At 42.9% G+C, this 25,624-nt stretch overlaps 2 protein-coding genes across 2 annotated transcripts; both read right to left on the reverse strand.

Annotated features, from left to right (window-relative positions):
• Positions 1–6,508: 6,508 nt before the first annotated feature.
• LOC306699957 (mitogen-activated protein kinase kinase kinase 5) lies at positions 6,509–21,914 on the reverse strand. The gene is made up of 28 exons (XM_079164785.1): positions 21,461–21,914; positions 21,208–21,347; positions 20,324–20,514; positions 19,972–20,140; positions 19,472–19,578; positions 19,097–19,267; positions 18,754–18,866; positions 17,968–18,127; positions 17,657–17,807; positions 17,324–17,428; positions 16,944–16,993; positions 16,251–16,346; positions 15,406–15,490; positions 14,933–15,066; positions 14,083–14,210; positions 13,296–13,432; positions 13,073–13,178; positions 12,750–12,907; positions 11,734–11,935; positions 11,326–11,494; positions 10,678–10,843; positions 9,091–9,276; positions 8,875–8,980; positions 8,511–8,763; positions 8,141–8,253; positions 7,441–7,538; positions 7,247–7,323; positions 6,509–7,065 (listed from the first exon to the last, which is right to left on the reverse strand). Exons 1-28 carry the CDS (start codon positions 21,795–21,797, stop codon positions 6,969–6,971), a joined length of 4,005 nt encoding a protein of 1,334 aa, XP_079020911.1. The 5' UTR covers positions 21,798–21,914; the 3' UTR covers positions 6,509–6,968.
• A 697-nt stretch (positions 21,915–22,611) lies between these two features.
• snip1 (Smad nuclear interacting protein) lies at positions 22,612–25,393 on the reverse strand. Its single transcript, XM_079164046.1, has 4 exons — positions 25,118–25,393; positions 24,833–24,965; positions 23,641–24,248; positions 22,612–23,534 (listed from the first exon to the last, which is right to left on the reverse strand). The coding sequence occupies exons 1-4, from the start codon at positions 25,276–25,278 to the stop codon at positions 23,273–23,275; spliced, it is 1,164 nt and encodes a 387-aa protein (XP_079020172.1). The 5' UTR covers positions 25,279–25,393; the 3' UTR covers positions 22,612–23,272.
• Between the last annotated feature and the right edge of the window lie 231 nt (positions 25,394–25,624).

Consider the following 25,624-nt stretch of genomic DNA (forward strand, 5'->3'; position numbering starts at 1 on the left):
AGCGGCCAATGAGGACTTATTTGTGTGAAGATTAGAATTCTTTGCACTTTTTTGAGTACTGTACTATTTAAGCAGGAACTGAGTACAGGAAGAAGGAACAGTCCAGCGCAATGAACTAGACAAAGCCTGTGTGACGCCCAGGTGTTGGAGGGCGCTACAATATCCAGCGACTGTGAAATTATTTTGCGTTACTTTGCAATAAATTTTGTGGTCCCTCAAATCTATAGTAAAAAGCTCAAGTGGCTTAACAATACGTTTTTGGCTAATGTTAGTAGGAGTAATAAAGAACAGTCATAGCACAGCTGCTGTAGCCATAACATCATAGGATTCAACCACAAACTGTAACCATATCCACAGCCACAGCTTCACCCATTACACCCAGGAAGAGCAGCGGCAACAGAGCTCACAGCCAGTGGCTGTATAATGTGGGAGCTCGGCCGATCAAAAGAAGTATTGAGGAGTTCCCAAAGATTTCTTTGGCCGTGACCCTTAGGGGTTGTGTACAGAATTGCTTATTTTAGAAAGTACTCAAAAAGTATATTGTATACACAATTCAATTGCACTAACAAGAGTTATAGGCGTACTAGCACCTGCCGAAACATCTGTTCTGCAAAAGGAAGAGCTCCTAGCGTTCTAGTCTAAGGAGCATGGTCACCACCAGTGAGTCTAGAGGTCAGACTCTGTGAATGGCAAGGGTAACCCTCAGCCTGGTAATGAAACAACAATAGCAGGAATGTTCAGAATGTCCCAAGAGAACATAGACCCAGCCTATGTTATAGACTATTGAATGCTATATCTGCCTTTAGCAAACGTATTGAAGCAGGAGGGGTGGTGTAGCATTGGGTAAGGCTGGATACAAGGCTAATTAGCTTTGATGGATTAACTGCTGAAATATTTTTGTACTTGCTCAATCTTTCTCTAGCTGAGACATTTAGCAAAGACAGTTAGGCACACATTTCCTACATGTCGTCAGTAGATTTTGGGTAACTTGGACAGCTGCTGGTTCAGTTTTTCAGGGTTCAGAAAGCAACACTATTTTGGTTTCTTCACCAGTGTCTCGACCCAGCTGGGTCAGATGTCCCCTGCACCTTTAGGGGGCCCGTAGATTTATGTAATTTACGATTGTGTTGTCTTTTGTTTCCTGTAGTGTGATTTAATCACATGTCACACTGGAAAAATGTGTGTGTAAGCACAGACTGAGAGGTAGGGAGAGATAGAGTGTGGGAGCGTTCCCAGTTTCTTTGTGTTTCTCTCTAGGGTGCTGGGAAAAAAAGACCACTGTTTAGTCTGAAACATATGAATTTAGACTGCCTCTCATCTCTTGAATTGGGAGGTCTTGATTTATTGTAAGCCGTGTAACATCCAAGAGTCTTGTATTTTCATGTTTTAATGTAAGTAAAGGACTGAATGTTGAGACTTGCAGCATCATTGTATTAATGCCAAACTAGGCTAGAATCCTAGGTTTGACTCTCATAAAGTAACTCTCATCCCACTTCTGTCTCTCTCTGTTGTAGCTATCAAAGTAAATGAGGCAGAAACAATTGGTGGACTCCAGCAATTTTGTGCTGCGCCTCCAGAAAGCTGGTGGATTTAGCGAGAGAAAAATAATGGTCAAAACAGCAGTGGTTAAGATATCCTGACTTTAAATCCTTTGCATGGGTCAAGTCCCCTAAACACTCAATCCTATATTTTCCATGATTCAACCATACTGACATCATCAAGGTTATAGTTCAAACTGTAAAGAGCTCCCTCCTGTGCCAAAAAAGACATACATTTGTTTTCATTGGGTAGAACTCCCAGTGACACAAAACTGACGTCTTTGTGTAAAAACAGTGGAGTTCCCCTCATAAAAAAACACCAGTCTTTTCAGCGTTACATCAAATAAAAAATGAGCGGTGAAAAACTGGAGTGTTCTAAATCACCTAAACTGCCAACTAAACAGTGGCAATCATTTGGTGTGTCCAAGGTCAACCAATAAATAACAACTCAGTCTTTGTTCAATGGATTTGTCAAGTCTATTTTTAAGGTAAATGACTTTAAACTGTTCTCCATACGGCATTGAATACAGACGGTAATTAACACAGCCCACCACTGCTCCTAAACGCCTCATGCACTGATAACAGTTTTTCCCGGCCTCTCCAACAACAGGTGGCATTACCAGGGGCTTCTTCTGCCGTCTTCCATGAGGAATGTGATTCCGCAGCAGTATGTCTCAAACAGCAGAGAGCAGGCCATGACGTAATGGCCTAAAACGTGCTATCAGTTAGAAGCAGGGCCAAAACACGTGGAGTTGGCTCCTCTCCGCTCACCCCCAGGGCCTCTCTCTATTCTCCTTTTCCTCGTCTCTCTCTCTCTCTCTCTCTCTCTCCCTCACCCCCTCCACCTCCCTTATGCTCCACCGCACTCTCTGTTTATGAGTGCATGAATCGCTCCATTTCACTATACCCAAACTCCCAGCCCACTACCAATCCCACAACTGCTTCTATAATAGAAGTCCCCCCCCCCCCCCCCCCCCTCCCTGTGCTTTCATTTCCATGACAACCCACAATGAGGAGAGAGAGAGACAGGCAGGAAAAAACGTGAATGAGAGGGTGGGAGTGCCTTAGCTTGACCCCTGGTCCCATTTGTATAGAGGGAAACCTACAACAGTCTGAGTTTCAGTGAGGTTAAACTGGCCAATCGAGACAGCACCAACAGCAGCACTGCTCAGGCATCACACAAGGTGCATCTTGAGTATCAAGTTGACTTAATTTTGTATAGTACTTTAAAAAAATTAAAGAGTTGCAAAGGAGGAATAAAGGATAAAGAGTAAAGAAAAGTGGCAGAAAACCACATCAAGACAAAGTCTGCAGCCAAAGTCAGTAGTTATCATCATCTGGGGACCATGAGTGCCTGCTGACAATCCATCGAGCAGTTATTGAGATATTTCGATCTGAACCAAACTGCAGACTGATCGCCATCCCTGTTTTTAGCCACTAGCATGGCTACGAACAAGGAGACAAAGACAGAACACTGAATACAAAGATATACAGTACTTTTTACTTTCAAAACATGGGCACAAATTCATTCATTTCCTATGTTACCTTTGGAAAGGTCTCATTAATACTAAAAAGGTGAAAAGGTCAGTCCTCCGCGATAGAAATCATTGATGCGGTGTCATATGGATGGGTGGCCTTCAGAGTGACACGACCACAACAGAGATAAACAAAGGGTGAAAGATCTCGAGTTCAAGCACCAGTGAGCCTTTGTCACACACACGTATACACACGCACACATGCTCCTACACACGCGTATGCACATACACATAAGATTAGTTGTTTTAATTCAACTCCCTGGATTACAGCCAGGATTAATTCTATATGCCTCAGCACTGGTGAGGGAACATTTCTGTCCAGCTGTAACCATCATAGCTGTGTACACACTGTGACTGGCCTGTTCTTATACTATTCTTTTCCAAAATGGGCCCGAGTAGAACAGAAGAGATAACATGACACCATTGGCTTGCAGTTGATTGCTTGTAAAATAATTCCTTCCTCCTCCTGAGGGTCATGAAGATAACAAAATCCCGATCAAACGCTCCCGAGGGACACAAATACCGCAGCAGCAATTAACGGTTGCATCCAGTGCATGTGGCAAAAAACATTCCCTGAAACAAATCTGTGAAGGTTTCCAGTGAGGTAATCCAGAACTACATCATACTATTTATTGTCAGGTGAAAATTCCAACACAGTACAGTGTCATCAACTTCAGGGGAGTGACAGCAATGCAAAGAATGTGCTCATTATTTGCTGCCATGCGATCGTGTTACACACTTCTACTGCACTGTAAAAAAAACAACAACAACTGTATGGCAGGAAGAGAGGTGTTCCAATTTAACAAGGAGGTAATGAGGAGAATGGTCCTGACCTGATCTGTGTGTGTATGCAGTAAACATATGTGAGCACCTGCAGGCATGTGAGCATGCGGAGCGCAGACTTTATACATCAGTTATAGAATCACAGCAGCCAGCTTGTTAGTGAGCTCTGTTGTTAATGATACGTTAAAAAACTAAATAATGAATTGGTAATGAACAAGCTCTTGAAGTGATGGTGACCTCGAGACCAGAGACACGATTTTGCTCTTCGGAGCAGAAGTAAAATTCTGATTCACGCTCGCAACCCCACTGCTGCATTTGTAATCAAGTCATGCAAGAAATGGTCAAATGTAGCTTTTCCTGTGCGTGTTGGCACAAGTTGAGTCCAGGACAGTGGGGTGATATGTCCTACGGGAGCTGGCAAGGAAGAGGGCGAGCTCAGTAATCCCAGAGGTTCTGGGTCTCCCAGTGTGGCGTCCTCAATCCCCCCAAGGCCCCGCCAAAATCCCCTTGACAGCAGTCCTCATTATTTGCCTATCGGTGGCTTAGCCTCACCCCCAGACAGAACAGAGATAAAGGGATTTACTGTAGACTAGAGGAGGAAGAACAGAGAAACACTAAAGACAATACAAACACAATTTACTAATACCCCCCAAATCGTCTGGCACGTGGAAAACTAGAGAATGAGACTAGAAATTAAAGATCTATCATGATGATGATGACAAGAGGATAAATGGGAGTTTAAGGATTAAACTTACATTTTTCAGTGTGAACAATGAGGAGACACTGTGACCTTGACTTTGTGCTATCTCCATTGAATATAGATCAGTTGACACTGACTCAATGCACCATTACGTCTGATCAAAGTCAACGGTTTGCATTCAATTAGCCGGACAATCCTAAAGCTATTGTGTTGGAAAGCTTATTAGAATAAAAGGAGACTCAGAGGGTTGCACTCACATTACATTGAATTATCTGTAATAGGAAATGATTGTGAAGCGACAGCTACTGCCTGCATTGTAGCTGCTGTAAGACACAGTGATTCACAGTTAACGTAGCACATTAGCATTTGCATGCTAAACATAACAGCAGCCATGTTATGGCAGTTTCTATAGAAGAAATCTGCTTTATATATTAACTGTCAAAAAGAGACTTTTCCCTCCTTTTGTGGAGAAGATATCATTTTCCAAGATAACGTTCACAAAGCACATCAGGGAGCTCTATCCATGTGCAATAGAGAGCTGTGTGGACACAGGTTTTCATTCCAGCTCAACAGTATTAAAGTTTATCTCACTTTTAGCCATTTTAAAAAGGAGAAAATCATTAACATTATCTGCTGTAGGTTTAACAGAAAATCTGCTTGCATGTATAGCTTTCAGTGACACATATTGGGGAGACATGGGTGTTTTGTGGGGGGGAAAAAAATGGATGAGCACATTACCTTGAGTATCACAAGATCAATTCATTACATAAATAACTGGGAGGCAGGGGAGCGGAATGAGGGAAACAGGATGATTCCAAATTGAATTATGTTGATAAGATCGGAGTATTAATTTCCTTTCTGACACCATCCAAGGACAGAGGAGACAGATGCCTGGCTTGATTTATTGACCCGGCACCTTCTGATTTGTTCAGCATTCTGGATTATTGCAAAGGTAAATCCTCTTCACTGTGAGAGGCCCAATCAGTATTTTGGCCAAAGGGGATTGGACAGGTTTACTTTGAACCTTGGGATGCGGAATGAATAAATAATATCATAAATCTATTAAGACAGGAAAGGGAAATGCCACTATACATTTTAGTAGGTGTTGGTGATGTAAATGGGCTGAACACACAGCAGCTGATTTTAATTACTTTCTTGACAGCATGTAGGTAGAGAGATATTGAACATATATAAAAAAAATACTTACATCGTATATCACTCAAACAGGCACACAGAGTCACACGAGGCCTTGTAAAAGGAATTTGAACACACCCTTTAAAATGACTGGTACAGCCAGTTGTTCGAAACAAAATTATGAATAAGTCCTTACTAATATCTTTAGTGAGTGCCATGGTTATCAGGAGCCAAGCCCAGTCTCTCAATGGAGTCATATCCCATGTGTCATCTAACAAGCCTCTGAGCTTATCAAAATAACATCCTGTGATCTCACACAGGACCACTGGAGATCACCAAGCAATGACGACACACTGGAAAATACAAATCAGATATGTGCACAAATGTGTCTTTTATACATTTGAAATGTTTTTGCCTACTCCTCTATCTACTGACACTCTGATTCTTACCGTTCCCTCCCTGCTTATTTCCACTCCTAATAGAACTCAAGCCCAACTTCTAAAGTCTAAACACTTAACTTATACCTTGAAAAAGTGAGGATGAGACTGAATGACTTATTAGACGAAAAGTTTGAAACTTAAATAACAGACCTACACAGAAGCACACAGATAAACAGAACACAGGACAAACCATAGACACAGACAGACGAGCAAAGCCCATGTCGCCGTTTCTAAGGAGATGTCAACATTGTGAAAACAGATGAGGGAACACGTGTGGAATTTTAAGACTGTTCACCACTTTCACACTTCTTCTAGCCCACATCACTCCCTCTGTTACAAACAAATGGCTGCATGCAGATAACAGGCCAGTCTGAGAGATTTAAAGTTATTGTTTATTATCATATACAGTACAAATGATCCGCGTTTCCCCCCAGAATAATAATAAAAAAATAACTTAGGTCCTGCTAGGTTTTCTGTAAAACAGCGTCATCAGAAGGCTACATCCATTTATATTTACCAAATATGTATTTATCGTGTCCGTTTGCAGATAAACCAATACTCTATAGGCATTTCATTAAGCCATAACGGCTGTCCAACTTGCCAAAGCCCTGAGAGAGTGTACAAAAAATTAAATAAATAGACCTGCAAGATCTGACTTAGGTTAAGATTTTTGCATTCTACCCGGAAGAAATTGTCAATATCTTTTAAGAATACATTCACCGTCCGACAAGGCAACTGGAATCTATCCTGCTTTACATCAGGTCCCTGCAGACACGGCCCTGTGAACAGGACCAGCCTGTCAATAGTTCTGTCCTTTGATGTACAACATCAGCAGCCATTAAAGAAGAGTGTCCTCGCTGTCCTCATTGTGTGTGCTGAGCTGGGTCTTCCTGCGTTCTGCGATGGCTGCCCAGATTCTACAGATCATGCCACCTCTGAAACAGCAATTTTGGACAGATTGAAAGACAGGGTTACAAAACGAGCCATCTCAAAACACAACTGAGGCTTTTTGAGGAAAGTCAAATCTTTACTACACCACCGCCTTTGAGGGCAATCCCCCTCTCATGTTTCTGCATGGACAGATGATGTGAAGGGTGATGTGTGGAGGCAGCTCACCTTATTCCACAGTACATCAAGTCTTCCCTGGAGGCAATGTAGAAGAGACAGTCCAAGGTGAACTCGTGAAAGAGCAACTAGAAAACAGGATCACACAGGTTTGGATTAACGGCGGGTAGATGCGTGATACCAATCAGCAACAGGAGTAAAAAAACAACAACAAAGAAAAAGGCCTTATCTTAAGTTGAGTTTACCTTATTGATAGTGTCTTGATCTACAGGGACAGACTTGAGCCAGCGCACCAAAGCCTTCACTTCTGGTTTAGAGCCTTTCTGTTTGTCCATTCCACCATCTAATAATGTACAGAGATTACAAACATTCACACTGGATCAAATAACAGACAAACTGCATCTCACGGTATCAATGTTACACACAACCAAAACGCGTATCGTGTTTCCGCAGGCAGACTGTATAATCATTATCCAAACTGAAAAGTCAAGTTTGAGCACGTTAGCTGATGATCTACGCCTCCGACAAGAACCAGTCGGGCAGAAATCCAGAGCCTGAAGCTGAGGCGTGGTTGGGATTGACTGGTACCAGTGTTAAGAAACAGTAAGGAGCGTGACTGAGTGTATTGATAATCCAAAGAGGGCTCGATCCCCTGATGCAATACTGGTCGTGCTGCAGCTTGTGCAGTTCATCATCGGACATCAGGCCGGGCTCTTACTAACTCTTAGATAATGGCTCACTCCTCAACGGGTTGGCAAACAAAGGTAGATGCTTGGGCTGAACGTCCTCCATTCATTTGGTATGTTTTCTTAACCTAATATTATAAGCGGAGGGAATCCTAACAAAGACATTTACTTTACCTGGATTCAGAGGTATGATGACGCCTGACCCAAATAAAATAGAATATCCAAATTTTAAATGTGTGTTAAAAAAAACAACCATTACCTTCAGAGATTGCATCTTTTCTCAGTGCGTCTATCAGTTCCTGCTTCCTCTGGACAGAGTTCCTCAGTAGCTCCTGATACTCTCTCTCCTTCTCATTCAGCTGACTCAGCAGTCTGAAACACAAACACCCATCATTACTCAGCAGAAAGCAGTGCATCACAAACATCTTCTTAATTACTGTGTAGTGCCAAAGAGAGATGCCATGGTTGGAGGGTTTTTTTTTTTCCACACAGCAAAAACATTTAATTTAACATCCAAATGTCAGACAATACTGCTCTTCATCACAACATCTCTCAAATTCATCAAAAGTAAAAGCAACATGTATCACGACCATGAAAGCTTCACGGTAAAGAAAACGACTAAATGCTACCTGCTGGTCTCTAGTCGCAGGTCCATCAGTTCCTCACTGAGGGGGCAGCTGCTGTTGACCACGAATTCTGTAGAGGAGTCGGGGCTTGCCGTGGGCAGGATCTCATATATGAACGCTGTCTGTTGCGTGTCTTCTGGCACAAACAGCTGGTCAAGGTCAGGGACAATAATTACGGGAGTGTCTGGGTCAGCAGACTGGTCCTCGGGAGTGCTGTCCTCCGTCTCAAATGAGGACTGCAGCTGGAGTTTGAGCTCTGAGTGGGGGTGGAGGTGATGGGGAAGAATGAAAGAAGCATAGACAATTAATAAATGAATAAGAGGAACCCCAAAGTACTGAACTTTTACTGTATGAGATGAAGCTGGACCTGGTAGGAGCACAGTGATAGCGTCCTGTACTGCCCGTCTCAGCAGATTGTCCAGAGCAAACATCCAGTGAGGTTTCACTTGCTGCTGCCTCAACACCTTCTTTACCTGCATACAGAGGTGATAGTTTAACATGACGGAGGTCTCACGAAGCCTGACGGCTGACGGCAGTGCCATCACCAGGAACAAATCTGTGTGTCGACTCTGTGGCAACGTACTGCGTCTTGGAAGCTGAAGAGCACCACCTGCAGGCTGTTCGGTGATACTGCGGCAGTGAACAGGGTGGCTCGGAGTTCCAGCAGGCTGCGGGTCAGCCGCTTCCTGTCAGGGGAGCGGATGTTGTCTCGCAGGCAGCTAACGAGCTCGGTGATGTTTTCTGCAGTTAGTGGTGTTCCTCTGTCATGCTTTTAAGAGAGAAATTATTGGAAAAATGAGGAAACACTACTTATACATGCACTTAATAACTGAGATCCGGGTGCGTTTTCTGTAAAACACAGAAAAACTGCATTATCATTACAATTACGTCATTGTTTGTAAACAAACCCACCAGGCAGCTGTTATGAAGGAAGTACAGGACAGCTCTCATGCTGGAAGTACTTAAAGACTTTAACTCACTATAGTGCTCTCAGCTTTTTCCAGCTCATTGTGGTTAGACCAATTCAAACAATATTATCAGTATTATCAAATTTAAAATCAACTTTGTTCCTCTATCATTTTTATATTTTACATCATTTCTATAATCTGCATCATTGCACTGATGTATTATTCTTTGCAATTTACACAAGCAGTCCGACTTATAGACATTGTATTTGTTTTTCCTTGTTTTGTTAAATATATAAACTTTTAATATTCATCGACATGTTTATATTAACTCTTGTTTAGCTATGTTGTCCTTGTTTTGAGCTGTATTTCTGTATCTGTGTCTGTACAATAAGAGCAACCAAAAAAACACAGTCAAATTCCTGGTATGTGTACTCACACCAGGCCAATAAAGCTAATTCTGATATTGAACCTCTGAAGTAACAGCTGTGGTGCCGTATTGAAAACAGCTTAGTTTAATGTTTTTATGCATTACTCTTTGCTCAAAGCACTTAAGAAATATAAACAAATGTTATGTTTTACATTTTCATACAATTGTTCATCACACAAAATAAATACAATTTATAATTTTAAGGATTCGTGTTATTTGACATAATTTGCTGCATTTGTTCTGGGGGAAAAGGCTTCCATGCACAAGACATAACAGCTTATAAGTGGAAAACAAATGCCAAACCCAGTATAAAACAAAATGCCCTTAGGCACAAGATTATTAACTCACAAGCCAACTTTGGACTCACTGCAGACAGTCATGCCGTGTGCATCACACAGAGGGTCATATTGTAAGGGTTTTGGAAATGCCAACAGTGCAACAACATGTCTGGACAATTTGTGTAATATCAAACTAAGAGGTCATCCAAACACTCCGGGCTTATTATGTGTACATTGTCATTTACACATTATGTCTTTGCCCAGTAGCTGGGAGTTTGTCGATACTGATAAACAGCATCTGTGGTATCTAATAATCTGTTTTACTCAAAGAATTGTTCTGCTATTTGTATTCTGTATCGGTCTTTGGAAATTGTTTATTTAATTGTTTAACCTGAATTTAAAAGCCTAGCCAGAGAGAGGGACTGCTATTTAGCTTTATTAGATGCCGTACATTTTAGAAAATAATCTAGGTACTGTACATGTTGTGTATGAAGTCATGTAGTTTAACAGATTTCACAATGCTGTGACCTTTGTCGTCGTGCTTTTTCTTCACCCACCTGAGGCACAGAATCCAGTATATTAAAGACGACAAGGCTTATGTAGTCAGTGAGGACTCGGTGGAGTGTGGCTCTCCTTTCACTGTCCTTTCTCAGCATGAACAGACCGATGTTCTCCTCTGCTGAGGCTGGACTGCTCATGTCTGATGAGGAGTCCTCTGGTATTCTGGACAGTAGGGGGCAACAAAGAGATCAATCACAGCAGATCAACAAATACAAAATACTAAAATGGAAATCTACAAAATAAGAATAAAAAAAACAGATATCAATAATTGATTATGTATGTAATATCTAATCCTGCAGAAGCCCTATTCACATGATCATGTTTTTTATTATTATTACTATTATCATTACTATTCTGCGCAGTCTTTGAGCGGGAAAAAAGAGGTGCTTGGGCTACCCGAAAACTTGAAAAAAAAAAAACGAAAAGATTTTTGCATAAACTTTTGACTCTGCGAAAATAGTGAAACATGGCATTTGATACAATGGCATTATACCGTTTTCATGCTTACACAGGATGTAACCTCAAAAGACTATCTGACTGAAACCACAGTGTGGTTTTACACTGATGTAAGACTCTGTAGAACTGTGGCTGATGCAGAGATTATAAGGTTTGTATATCTTCTGTTGAGCAATAATCTAACTCACGACAGGAAGCTGCTGGTGCTAGGTGGGCTCTCAGAGCTGTCATCTGCTCTGAGGGTGGACTGGTGCCTCCGGAGGTCCAGGGAACAGGACAGGTCGATCGAACCAGAGTACGAATCAGTGTCCTCCACAAGGATGGAGACCGGTACAGACAGGCTGCGTTGGTAGTCAACTGCAAAACCCCGGCGAGATTGTGGTTAGATACGAGTGAGTGTTCATAATTCGTGACATTAGCCAGGTTTCATAAAAACAGGTGCAACAGGTGCAATGACAACCGTTTAAAAGAAACGCAACAGCAGCAGAAGAAATATAGCAGATCTTGTGATGGGAAGAGAAAGCAATTTAGATAAACTGACAACATGTGTGAGAAAGAAGAGCCGTATGTGATTTTGAAGTGTAGTGAAGCTTCACCAGCAGAAAGGTAGTCTTTAGCTTCTGATTCCTGCGGAGCTTTGGCCCTCTTCCTGGGAGACGACCTGATGAAGGTGTCGCTCAGCAGCTTTGTGGCTGTGGATCTGTCGTCGGGGTCCGGCACGAAACACTTCATGATGAAGGCCTTTGCCCCGTCCGACATGCACTCTGGAACCTTGGGGTGGATCTTAAACATGCCCACCTTGATGGGATTGTTGAAAGGAAATTGTTAATGTTCATTTAAAAACAACTTCACTTTGGGATTGTGCGTTTTAAAAAGAGAAAAGATGGAATATTTGTTCAACACGAGTCTATAGCCATGCCCGTAGTTCTGTGTTGATGTACTGATGCTGTGTTCATGTTATGGTAAATATGACTTCCCGACTTGTAAATGGCGCTCACATCAACATCCAATTTGTGGTTATGACTGGGAAACTCTTATTTCAGGCACTTCCATGTTATTCAGTGACAAGCTGGATATATTGGAGCTTTGATAAGAATTAAACAAATATTTATCAAATATTACATGACACAAAGACTGTCGTTCGTGTCGTGTAAATCAAACACGGATTCAATGGACATGTTGGTGAAAGTTGTTAACATTTCTACCAGCCATCCCATATGACATGAACGCGGGGTTTAGGCACAGTAGTGCTTTGATTTAAAAACTAACCACCATAGTAACATTCTCACAAAAACTATGCCTTGGTCTCTTTCTTAGTTAAATGTGTTAGCATGCTAACAATTATCACTAAACACAGTACAGGTGATGCTTTAACAGTTGTGTATTTTGACCTGATGATGGCACTATGAAAAGAACACATGTGTTATAATTCATCCTCTGGGAGACAGGACAGTATGTTCCAAATCTAATGGCAACCCATTCAATAGTATTTCAGTTCAAACCCATAAAGAGGGACTTTAATGACTTTTTACTCAAAGCCCCACTAAAAAGGTAGAACTATGCTTTTATGAAAACACCACAATCTGCATGTATTAACTTTCCCCTTAGTTACCTTGAACATGGCTGCCTGAGGACTTCCCAGCTCATGGAAGGGTGGTTTGCCGGTCGCCATTTCTATAATAGTGCACCCTAGGGACCAGATATCAGCCGGCTTCCCATAACCCCGAGGCCCTTGGTCTATGATCTCTGGGGCCATGTACTGGAGAGTTCCTATAGAAAAGGAATCGGAAAGCGATTAAAATGCAACTAATGTAACCAGTTTACAGACAAAAAAAAAAAATAGAGTATATCCTTCTAATGTAGTTACATCTGTAAATGCATGAACATGTGTGAAACAACACAGTCATACAAGTTTTAAAATACACAGCATCTTACCAGCAAATGTCTCAGTACAGGGGTTGATCCCTGCTAATCGTTTAGAAGTTCCAAAGTCAGAGATCTTCAACACCCCGCTATACGTGTTGATCAATACATTGTCACCCTGCAGCAAAGACACGGATGAGATGTTTCACAAACACTACTATCTTATACCATAAAGCTAAGATTTGTATTGATGCCAAATGCACCCCCCCCCCAATTCCCAAGGTGCCCCACTCACCTTGATGTCTCTGTGGACTATCTGATTGTCATGAAGGTACTTGAGTCCATCGAGGATCTGTTTGGTGTAGAAGATGATGGTGGCCTCGTTGTCTTTCAGGGGACCCCATTTGGAGCGCAGGAGAGATGACAAACTTCCTACGAGCAGCAAAATGTCCAATGATGTAAGCGGATATATTTTTAAGAAAAGAATCCTGCACATGTCCACTAAGGCAGAGATGAGAACAAAAACACCGTTTCTACCGTTTGTGTCACTCTGGAAAAATGCAATTCTCTGTTTTCATAGAAAAATAAGTAATTTCCCAGCTGCATGTGGCAATATCAAACCAAGATGTGTTCTAACCTTGTACGTTTTTTTTTAAAACAATCACACCATTCTCTGAAGAGATTTTTCTTCCAATGAGCAGGATGTTGAAACCGCCCACTTTCTAGCGACTGGCTTCCAGTACACGTTACGCAATCACACATACACTGTAAAATCACATAAACACGAGACAGACGCTCACTTCCTTGATGCTTAATAAAGGCATCATCCTGTACCAAAGCCACACAGTAACTTGGGAAATGCAGACTTGACAGCAGGGGCAGGGCTTCCTTTACGTCAGCCCTTCATAGAAAGCCAGGAATGACTTCTTTGGAAGTCTGTTTTCATTCCAGAGAAACTTTCAAAAGAACATTATTTCATCTGGTGACCTTTGGCTCAGGATGTCCGTCCAGTAATAGACAGTTACCCTCTACTGCTCTTTGAAGCTGAAAGTACTCAAAGTTTACATTTTAGGGATCCATACCTCCAGGTACTTCCTCCATGAAGATCTTAATGAAGCCATCCTGACTAACGGAGCCCAGGTACTGGACAATATTTCTGTGTTTTAGCCTCTTGTGCAGAGCTATCTCCTCGTGAAGGGGCTGGGAGTACCTGGGAAAGACGGAGAAATAAAAGTGTTACTGTGATATTTTATAAGGTCAACAATACAACAGGATTGAACGGACAAACAAACAGTTATATGTATACTGTATATACAAACAAAACCTACACACTGTTATTGCAGGATAAAACAAATCAAAAGAAAAGGTCTGGGAGATGCATAACTAAAAGTCAAATCATGTTTTTCACAAAAACTCCATTAGTATACAGCTGGTGGAGAAGAATGTAGCAGGTTTGGACTTTGAGTAAATAAATGAAATGGTCAAGGGGAGTTGAACTCTGACTTGAAAAGCTTGAAAAACATGTCACATGACAGCTTCCTATTGCACCACACTAGATGTGTCTTTCCTCTCCCTCTGTCTCGAGTGCAGCTCGATAAATACAACGATAAATACCGCGCTGTTTCTTGGATGCTTAAAATGCTTAAAAAGTGATTTAAACTTCACATTTCCTTTGATGGAATCTGTTATTTCCAGATGACATGGCCGACGTTCTTTGTGCACATTATAGTGTAACAAGCAAAGAAGGAAAAGTGTAAACACTCATTAATCTCCCCCAAGATTCCAATAGAGTAATGGATTCAGAGCCTGCCAGTGAGTGGTATCTCTGCCAGATCATTTCCCATTAAGGTCATTATGGAAAAAAAACATTCCTGTGTCTCCCAGTAAGGGAAGAATAAAAGGAAAAACAGTGAGAGTGTTGGTTTCTCATACGTGCGGTCCTTCTCAGGGATTTCCTTGATGGCGATGCGTACGTGGTTGCTCAGGTCCCTCCCAGCGTACACCACACCGTACGTCCCTTTACCCAGAACCACCTTGTCGCCATTGTCATTGGTCTCATAGATGTACTGCAGGGAGAAATGAAGACAGCGTGAATCAGGAAGTATGAGCATCAAAGTAACTGTGAGGAATTTCACAAGCAGAAGAGGGAAATGTAGAGGGGTGGAGAGAACAGATGTTTCATTCAGGGACTTCTGCCGTGAAAACAGAATCAACAAAGTCCAGGCTTTGGAGAATAAATATAAAATCAAATATGAACGTATGACACCATGTTTGGGAAATGTTTTTATGTTGTTGAGAATTTGATTTCCACCCAGCAATTGCAGCTGTTTTCTACTTGTTGAGGCAAGTGAGACCTAAAATAGAGCACACGCACTGCGTCAGCGGAATGGAGGACTGAGACTGACCTCTGGTATTCCCTCAGCTAGATGGTTCAGGTCCGTGGCAGGCTGTTCAGCCAGCTCGAGCAGAGAGTTCACCAGCTCGCAGAAACTAGTGAGAGAACAGCGTGAGGAGGCATTGTTGAAGGTGAGAATTATGTTCTTAACCGAACATGCGGTTCAATAAAGTTTCAGTGAATTTCCGTAAAAATGAAGAGAATACCGAGAACATCAGACATGCCTGTAGACTTTTGCCCAAAGAAGTTACCCATAAAAGGCAAATGCCCAGCATGTTGAAGAAAGCATCACATAGAATGAACATAGTTCACTGTGGAGGTTTTAATCACAGTGCAATGTCTTCACTATGTATCTATTGGTGAGAAACACTGAATGCAAACTTTACTTTTGTTTGTTTACAGGAAAACTCCAAAGGGGCAACTTAAAAACTGTATATTGTATTGTATCAGGATTTAGGAGTGCTTTGACTTCACTTCCATTATACTGAGGTGGCAGCAGAGGTTTCAACTGTGGGTCTCTCCAAACTGAATCTATCTGCAGAGGTAGACACCACAAGAGGTTAGAAGGAAAGGTCTTTTTGTGATTTGGGTCAACTGACTCTTAAAGTTACAGTGAAAAAAAATCTGTCCTAGGTTGATTTTCTAAAGGACACTAAAAAAAAAAGAAATATGACTCATACAATGTGATTGCAACACACTCATTTCAGCAAAGCTAGATTATAACTGCCTGATCGCTGATTATCTTCCTGCACCCTATAATGGTTGTCTGTTTTTCTCTATCTAGGTACTCATTCAGACACACACACACACACACTCACACACACACGCACACACACACTTCTATTAGTCACTCACCCTTTACAGTGAAGCTCGGAAGGGAAGCAGAGCTGGAAGTCATCTGAGTTGTAGTGGACATACAGGAAGCAACTCCGCTCATCAATCTTTGAAGCACTTTTGAGGGGAAAAAAAGGCAAATTTAACTCTTCAAATAGTCCTAATGCTAAATGTAATTGTTATGAAAACACATGGGCGGTGTCAAAAACAGTATATAGAACTCTGCTGAACATAAAGGATGTTGACACTGATTACAACAGACCGTGTGTCCATCAACCCCATTTTCTGTTCCAGGGAACCAACGGCTGATGTTTGCATTACAAAAAGGTATCAGCTTTGGGATTGATTCATTCAGTAAATGCTGATGAGCAAGGCCCTGCACCGAACACAATACAAGATGATAACGTTGTTTGCTTGCTGTTTTTTCAGTAGCCCAGCAGCTGACTGTTTTGGGGCTGAAAATTGCCCAAGTGGCAAATCGGCGGACACGGCAAGGCTAAAGTACACAGCCCCACTGATCATCATGCAGAATCAACAAAAGTCTATACAACAAAGACGCCTGAATCCATATTGACAAAACAAAAATCTGCCTGACTGGCAAGGTTTCCCGGACAACCAGTATGTTTTGTGTCCTTTGACTCAGCTGCAGGTTTGAACACACCCAGACCTCACAGATATTTGAGAGATGTTAGCACATGATGTACTCCACTTTACCTCACTCCCCGAATTGCAGAGGCTGGGAAAGTCCACTGGTGTAAGCCTTTCTGTAGAATCAAGGAGGAAAGTTAAAAACACGGGACTTAAGACAGTTGGACTGCTGAATAAACAGTGCGTTACGCACGACCGAGCAGCTTTCATACGCAATCACGTAGACGTGCAAGAGAAAGGAACAGTCCTGAGGCATGAAGTCATGTTTTTCACACACAGTGACGTTCATAGAACACACCCACCTGATAAAACATTCACCGGAACATGAATCATTGGGACAAAAGTTGATTCTTCCTGTGATTGTGCACTTTATTCTGCATTCTGTGTGTATGGCAAGTAGTCAACAATATGTATTCAGAAGAGAAGGCGACAGAAGGTCTACATACCTTTAAGGGTGTGACGTGTTTCAACTGGACAGTGCGACTTTCGTCCTCCTCGCTCACACACACAATAGCTGGTTGGAGGACCTTAGTGGGCTCCAGGATGAGCACCTGAAAAGCAGAAAATGTATTCATTTGTAATGGCAGGTGAAAGCTTTCTCACTTTCTCCATCATGTCCTGACCATATCCCTCAATATTGTTAACAGAATTACAGCAACGCGTGTTAACCTTAAAATGGACAGAGCTGGGTTCCAATTAACAGATACTGACTACCAGAGAAGTTTAAAGTTTTCTGTATATTGTTATGGTTAGTGTCAAAGTTATCAGTGACGTCTTACTGGGCAGCGGCCTGTGGAGTCAGTGGGTTTACAGGCCTGCAAAAGCAGCTCCATCCAGAAGTCCATGGTGTCCTGTTTTAGAGATTTCACCTCAGGTAGCTTTGCAAATTGCCGGTACAGGATGTACGTCTCCATGATGGATGCCACATACCTGAGAGAAACACTAACCTCATTAATCCATGTGAAATGAATAAGTAAATAAGACCAAAATCTAGTCCAAAAAAAGGTTTCTCATTTTTCAATCAAATCAATGAATCGTCCCGATGATGATCAACTATGTTGGTCTGCATGATAATGAAGAACTGCCTCACCAGACGGGGGCCTTGAGCCTGTAGAGCTTTTCAGAGGCCAAGATGACTTTCCGATGTTCGTTGATGAGGATGTTCGCTCCGAGGTAGAAGCCGACATCCCAGTAGTCCTTCATCTTCTCCAAACTGCCTTTTCTACCGAGCAGGGTGCTTAGAGTCACACCTGAACGCCAACATAAACACAGAGCAAAAATCAATTACAAAATTAGAGATACATTTCCAAACTAACAGGCTCATATGTGCATCAACAGATGATGGCCCTGTGCACAACTACAAGCTCATTCATCTCCAGGATGCTGAGCCGGAGCAGCAGCAGTGTAGTAATATAAGGCCATCGTGTAAGTGCATTGCTGGCACAGAATTTGCTACTGGGGATGTAACACTACATTCATTCTAATTGATAAATAATAATATATAAATTCAAAACACTAATACGTATTTGTATCAATCCTGATGTGTATTGTGAAATGTTTCTCAAGTACTGTATGTAGAAATACACTCTCCTACACCATGCAATTAGCTGTAAAACGATTGGTTTTCTGCATATTTCAATGCATTCATAACACATTTAAACTCTAACCAGAACTGTGGCTTTGCTAATTCAACATATGGGTTGTATCATAGCAAAACCTATGGATTATACCCCTCAAACATAAAGTGTAATTCATAGGTAGTATAAACTTTGACACATTAAACCTGTGGACCATAAACATGTATTCTTGCCAAATTATCAGAGCAGGTATTTGTCACTGATTCTCTCTGATTAATAAAGCAGAAAGTATTACGCACCTATTTTGCGCAGCTCAATAGAAGTGTCAAATTCATGTCCAGCAACCATCAGGAGGACCACGTTGTTGATGCACGAGTGAAGAGTTGGCTCCAACTCAAAAGCTTTTCCATACCTGTCGAAAAATTTAAAAACAGCGCTGATGGATAAAACCAGCACACTGACATATAGGCGACATCAGTAACACCAGAACAACGATGCAACATAAACTGCAAACGCATACAAACAAGCAAAAATCATAAAAGTACAATTAAATAGGATCTGTAGCGACAAACTGTAGTTTACAAAAGACAGACAAATGGCACTTCACATTAGGTTAAGACCAGATCTCAGAAGTGGTTGTACCAATAGCAGGCATGTTCTCTGCTGCTCTGATCAGTGAACCCAGAGCTCATGAACATGTCTTTGTAGATCCGTCCACACAGGCAGTAGACGTCTGACACCACATTGACCCCCGACTCCACAATAGGCAGAATGACCTCCAAAGCCTTAGCGCGATCTCCGGGGTGATTTCTCCTGGTGTGGCAAAATGTGACTGTGTCAGCAGTGAGCAGCTTTAACAAAAGCCTTTATATCTTGTATAAACAAATGACGAATAAAAGGCCACCAGCTGAAAATGGCACAGAAACACTAAACTGAATCCAGAGAAGAGATTACAATAGTTTAATTATGCAGACTTGTAAAACAAAACGTGGATGCAGTAGGAGCCCATCTAGGTACCTGTTTAGAGCAAATATGTAGTTAAATTTGATGTTCTGATGCTTTGCTACCAGGCACATGGGCAGGTCGTTCAGAGTCTCCACCAGTTTGATTATGGCATCGTAGTCCTGAGAAAAGACGGTATAGAATTCCAATGTATTATTTACTAGGCTTGCATCTAATGACATCTTATAATTACCGGCCGCGACGGCGTGTGGCCGGCATTGTTTTCACTTTATGAGTCTGCGTGTGTCATCATGGCATAATCCGGTCGTAAAGTAGGGGGCCAATCCTGCACTCCTACTTCTAGTGCCCTTGCTCAGACCACACCGTTCAAACTCCGCCTTCATTTTGATCTGAACTACACACAGTCCTCACGCACACACACACACACACACACACACACAAGGTGAAAACAATACCAGCCACACGCTGCCGCGGCCGGTATCAACCACTGGTTGTAGCCCCATGACCTTTTACAGAGGCATTTACTCATCACATGCACAGGTAAACACACACACCTGAATGTCCCTGTAGGACAACAGCAGGTTCATGACTATGTCGGGGGTGAGCAGCTCTACACTGTCCAGGCGTTTCTGGATGCGGCCTAACTCCTCACTCAGGGCTTGGCCGCTGAACCGCTCCCGTGCCGTACGAATCTCATGCCTGATTGACTCCCGGAAGTACTCGCTGTCGGCACAAAGAGCAGAGGAATTATAACACTCCCCACTCTCACAGTCTTCAAACAAATCAGCCAATGGGGGGAAGCTGTGAGTTACAGTATCAGCAAATGCATGTGTTATCTGAGATGATAATGTTTTTTGGCTAACCACCCGATGGCGAACAAAGCCCTGCAGTTAATTAATGCCTGACCTGGACTGAATTTGTACATTGTTCAGCAGATGCACCAGTCTCTCCACCAGCGGGGTTAGCAGGGGATCCAGCTGGAAACTAGGCTGCATCACCTCTTTGATACCAGTCATCATGATCGTAGCGTCACAGGCAAACACTTTGCCCTGAGGTGACACCACGTAAGGGATGAATGTGTAACTGCCACACTGCTCCTGAAGGAAGAGAACACACACATCACACAGGGACAAGCGCACACGAGGAGACCTTGTGTGGCCTCAATGGAGCTGAGGCGTCATTTGCAAGTTGTCAGTGTGTTTGCTTTTAATGCTTCATTAAATATTTAATGTTAAAACTCTTTCATAAATGCAATTGATTAGCTCCCGATTTCAAAATGAACTTTGGCCTTTGCTATGGACATAATAACGGCTTCATCAAATCTCTCTTATCCTGCATGAATTGCATTTTTTATTTCAGAGCTTTTCTGGGTTTTACATAATTGTAAATTGACTATCTTTGGATTTTGTGCTATCAACGCATTGGATGATGTCACATTTACATTTGGAAAATAGTGATGGAATTTGCCTGACATTGTACAGACCCAACCATCAAATAGTCAATCAAAAAATCAACTGTGGGCCATTACCGCTAAGATTGCAAAACGTCTGAGGTTTGCTGTAAAATAATGAATATCCTGAAAATAAATGTTGCCCCCTGTTCAAGATATAGGAGACCCAGATTACCTCTAGGTCATCTTTACATCAGTCCTCATTTAACTTAAGTGGTGCACATTCTGGCACAATTATTACAAACCAATTAAACCTGACTTTGGGGCATTTTGTAATCCATGGTTGCAGATCTAGTTTAATTATGACATTCATTCATACCAATGACACAGTGTAAACTACCTTGAGAGCCTGTAGATCACTATCTTGCTTGTAACAGTATAGGATGATGTTATTGGTCATGCTGAAACTTTCTCTCACTCCCAAGTGGTAGTAGAGGGAAGGCTGGCAGAAAGAGTCACTCATCTCAACCACTGCTACATCTGTGTGGGGGGGGGGGGGAATGGTTTAGGGCTGGTTAGTTTGCGTAATTGGCATATAGTACTGCGCCTATGTGTCATCCACATTACCCCGCAGTCAGCATGACTGCACTTGCCTGCGTTGTAGAAACTATCCAGAATGTCTGTGGTGCCCAGGGATATTCTCTCATATGAAATAGTTTTGAAAACCGCGTGCGCGTCCGCGCAGGCTTCCTTCAGGCATTTCAGGGTTAGGTTCTCCTCAGTCTGCGGCACCGACGCGTCCTCGTTCACAATGTATGCCACGGATACAGCTCTGGTCCGGCTCCGTGGAGAAACGATCGGTTTACCCGAGCCGCTGGCGGTCGAATCTACAGCCGAAGAGTCCTGCCACAAACTTCCAGTTGACACCCGAACGGGATCTTTCCTCCTCTGCTCGTGCAGGCTCATTCGCCTGCGCTCTGTCGTGTACATGGTTTCTGCCTTATTCCGCAGCTTGGAAGCTCAATGCACGTCCTTCGTAGGGACAACTTCCATTAAAAAACGCAAACAACACTGTTGCGTGTTCTTGTAATTCCCCAGGTGTGTCGCCACCCCCGCTCACAGAACATATCCACTGTCATTCCCGGTACTCCTCTCGACCCGCCCTCACCTCCCCTCCCCTCCCCTCCCCTGCTCCGCCCTCCCCTCCCCTGCTCCGCCCGCTGACATTTTGAGAGTGAAACTAAAGGGCCACTCTGCCTCGACTCTCGCACGACACCTGCTGTGAAAAACTTTTATTCAGCTGTTCTTGCCACTACCGCAATGCCACCTTTTATTAAATACACTTGATATTTTTTTTCCCAATTATGTCTTCTTGCATATAATTAATGAATATGCCCTTAAATAAATTAGTCAGTCAGAGATGTAGGGGAAAAACAGGTGGACAGGCCGGGGCGAGAGGGGGGTGAATTGTGTTTGGTCTCTTGCTTTGCTTCACTTGTGGTCCATAAAAGACAGAGCATACAGTGCTGTTAGTGCGCACTTAGTGGTTTAGCTCAACAAGGATCTGACCCTGAGAGACTGATGCACATGTAAGGCCAGATTCCTATAATATTCTCCAGTCCCTTCCAGTATGAGGCAAGCTCATAGGCTTCCAGTTCCAAGCCCAGACCAAGCGAAAACAAAAAGTACCTTCAATGCACAAATGCTTAATTGTAATGTTTATTAATAGAAAATTGTAAAATAAACACATGACATCATGTACAACACTCTGATGAGGTGTCTACATTAAAACTCAACTCCAATCCAAATTTCCACTGTCTTTATTTACAGTACATGAATGAAAATTGACTATGAATGCTGTCTGCTTCAGAACAGAAAAATAAAAAGGATAAGTCTGTAAATACACACAGCATTGGTGCAAGGAAACACATAACAGCATCACCCATTTCTTCCCCTGCACTACAAAAGCAAAATAAAAAAAGGCAATTATCATTACAAGTTGTATGTCTGTAATGTTTTACTCTGACAATATGCGATTCACATTCCACGTATCGTACATTGACATATACAGCTGGGGCATAGACAAGAGATTAGTCTCCTGCTAAACGTTGTACTGAGTGCTGTGATCCAAAAATATATAATTAACTATTGTATTTAGCAAGGTATCTTTATCCGGCAACGAGCACTTTGTATTGTGAGCACTGTCAGATGTGAGATCAGCCACGCGTCACACAGACATTACACAATCAACCTGAGAGTAGGAAGTCTTCTTTGAGACAGTTGTGGCAGGTTTAAGCAACAGTTCAGTAATTACAGAATATACAAACCAGCCGTGTTCCATAATTGTATGAAAGTCCCACATTTACCGGTTCCATTCTCTGCCGAAACAGCTATTTTGTTTAACAGTGACGGTGGTGTTGTGTGATCTGAAGGAACTTGGGAAACGCAGTTTATGGAGAAACAATTTACTCATCGAGACCCTCGTCGTCTTCCTCCTCCCCCTCCGGCTTGCTGTCCACCTCGCTCGTATCTGAAAACTCGTGCAGGAGGACGTACTCGCGGCTGCTGAAGCCAAACTTGATGACGTCCTTTTCTTTGAGCTCGTAATAGCGCTGGGCTTCGATGCGCTGATTGTTCAGGTAGGTGCCGTTGCCGGAACCCAGGTCAATGATGTAAGGCCTCACCCTGCGGCCACCGGTGCCGTCTGCACGCGTAAACGCCATGAGTCTACAGAAAGAGAGACAGAAAGTGTTACTAATACAGCAACAAAATCATCAAAAGTGAAATGCAACATGGAGTGGAATTGTGTCCAAATCACACAGATTATTCTTACCGATACTGGAACACTGCATGTTGCTTGGAGCAGGATGGGTGGTCAATGGGGATATCAGCAATTTTTCGCTGACGCCCCAACAAATAGGCACTCTGTCTGTGAATGTACATGACTGGAAGGGGCTCATCATTCTTGAAGGGGTACAGCCGCCATCTGCGCTTTGGAATGCGGGCCTCGGGTGGCTCGTTGTACTTGATCACCTCCCCCCGGAATGTGTTTGTATCTTCTGTTAGAGCCCCCGACAGTGCAAAGTTGGGCTTCTCTTTGTCAACAGGTGGGTCACTCCCCCCTTCAGTCTCTCCCATATCCTGTTCTTGGTTCTCTTCGCGCCGCTGGCGGTTTTCTCTGCGCCGCTCATCGTTCTGCTGCCTCTCAGCTTGCTGAGAGCCAAGTGCGCCTCGCTCTCGCCTCTCGGCTTGTTGAGAGCCAAGTGCGCCTCGCTCTCGCCCCTCAGCCTGTTGAGAGCCGAGTGCGCCTCGCTCTCTCGGTCTGTCTCTGCCGCTGTCTCTCTCCCGCGGTCTGTCTGATTCCCACCTGCTCCGCCTCTCCTCTGGCTGATCGTTCCTTCTCCGCCGCTCATCAGCACTGGCCCGATGCTCCTCCCGCTCCTGTGAGGTTTTTGGTAAGAAGACGAGTATTAGTCCAGAGCAAGCTCGCACAGTTAACAGTCGTTTACAGGCACCGTAACCATATATTACATTCAGTCAGAGTGGCCATTGTTATGTCATTGTTGTATCTGGCATATGACACCGATGACTATGTTGTTCTACTGACATATGCCACTTATAAATGGTGAGTTATTGTAATTACAATAAGAGCTAAAACATCACATTGACACTATTTAAGACTGACATCATGAGACTATTACACATAATTACCGCTTGTAGGCGGTTGTCATGTGCTAATACCTTAGTGGTAGCAATGCTATCCAGCCCACTGTAGCCAAATATTGGCTCTGTTTGAAGAAAACATTTGAACAACCATTCAATTGTTAAACGGTGTTCATTGTAATACCTGCATACTGATGAAAAGTGGTATCTGTCAATAGAACACAGGTGACATACTCACAACCTAACCGTATGTCAGTCCAGCAGCAGCAGTGTAAGGTACACATAATAATCACTTATCAATCTCTATTAAAGCTGTGAAGCATTAATTCATTTTTTTTCTTCCTAATTTAGAGACTAATCACCCGCTTTATTTTGACATCAGCACCACGATGTGGGGGAGAGCGACTTCTTCTGTTTCTGGGAGATCTGCTGCCCCGTCTGACGGGAGATGTCTCTCTTCTAGCTGGTGAACGATCCCTCGTCCTGGCGGGCGATCTACACGAAGAACACAAAAAGAGGTTTAGATGCAGCTAACGCGTTAATAAAGGCTAAGTTAGCGGACAAAGCAACGCGTTCGTGGTGTAAAAACACACGGCAGAACTAAAAGCACGCGGTAAAAACTAAGTGACACGGTGATCACAAATTACCTGCTCGCTCGTCTCCTCGGTGGACTTGAGTTTCCGCTGGATCTCGACCTCGAGCGGCGCGATGTCTGTGGCCTAACGGGGCTCACTTGCTCCTGCTTTACCTTCACTTTGGACTCCCGCTCCGGTGATTCCCTTCTCTTGTGTCGCTTTTCTTTGGTCATTCTAATATATGTTTACCAAATCCAACCGTTATTTAACTAAACACACATCGCCGTCCAAACCAAAGGCGTGTAACAACAAAAGCTAACTCGCGATTACAAAACTTCGACTGTTGTGCTCAAATTACACACTTCCGCTTCCGGGGGTGCGCCGATCATTTCTGTCAACCGGGACGCAACCAACTTGTGGTTCCGTATGAACGGGTCTCCCATTAACGGTATTTTTAATTAAGCGGGTGTTGTTAAAAATTCTGGATTTTTTTTTTGTTAAAGAACATTTCGTTTTAAGACTCCCAAGGCACATTGTAAGATGTAAAATGGACGTGCCCTTAAACTCACACCAAGAGGA

Source organism: Pholis gunnellus, assembly GCF_910591455.1.
Source record: "Pholis gunnellus genome assembly, chromosome: 8".
NCBI classification, from domain to species: domain Eukaryota; kingdom Metazoa; phylum Chordata; class Actinopteri; order Perciformes; family Pholidae; genus Pholis; species Pholis gunnellus.

Excerpts from the sequence above, each read along its gene's own strand:
- LOC306699957 (XM_079164785.1), bottom strand. The coding sequence starts at position 21,797 with ATGTACACGACAGAGCGCAGGCGAATGAGCCTGCACGAGCAGAGGAGG. Across the intron at positions 12,908-13,072 it reads CTGTACTGAGACATTTGCTG|GAACTCTCCAGTACATGGCC; the intron begins GTAAGATGCTGT and ends CCTTTTCTATAG. Across the intron at positions 11,936-12,749 it reads CTCAGGCAGCCATGTTCAAG|GTGGGCATGTTTAAGATCCA; the intron begins GTAACTAAGGGG and ends AATCCCATCAAG.
- snip1 (XM_079164046.1), bottom strand. The coding sequence starts at position 25,278 with ATGACCAAAGAAAAGCGACACAAGAGAAGGGAATCACCGGAGCGGGAG. Across the intron at positions 24,966-25,117 it reads CCGAGGAGACGAGCGAGCAG|ATCGCCCGCCAGGACGAGGG; the intron begins GTAATTTGTGAT and ends TTCTTCGTGTAG. Across the intron at positions 24,249-24,832 it reads CTGATGTCAAAATAAAGCGG|GAGCGGGAGGAGCATCGGGC; the intron begins GTGATTAGTCTC and ends AAAACCTCACAG.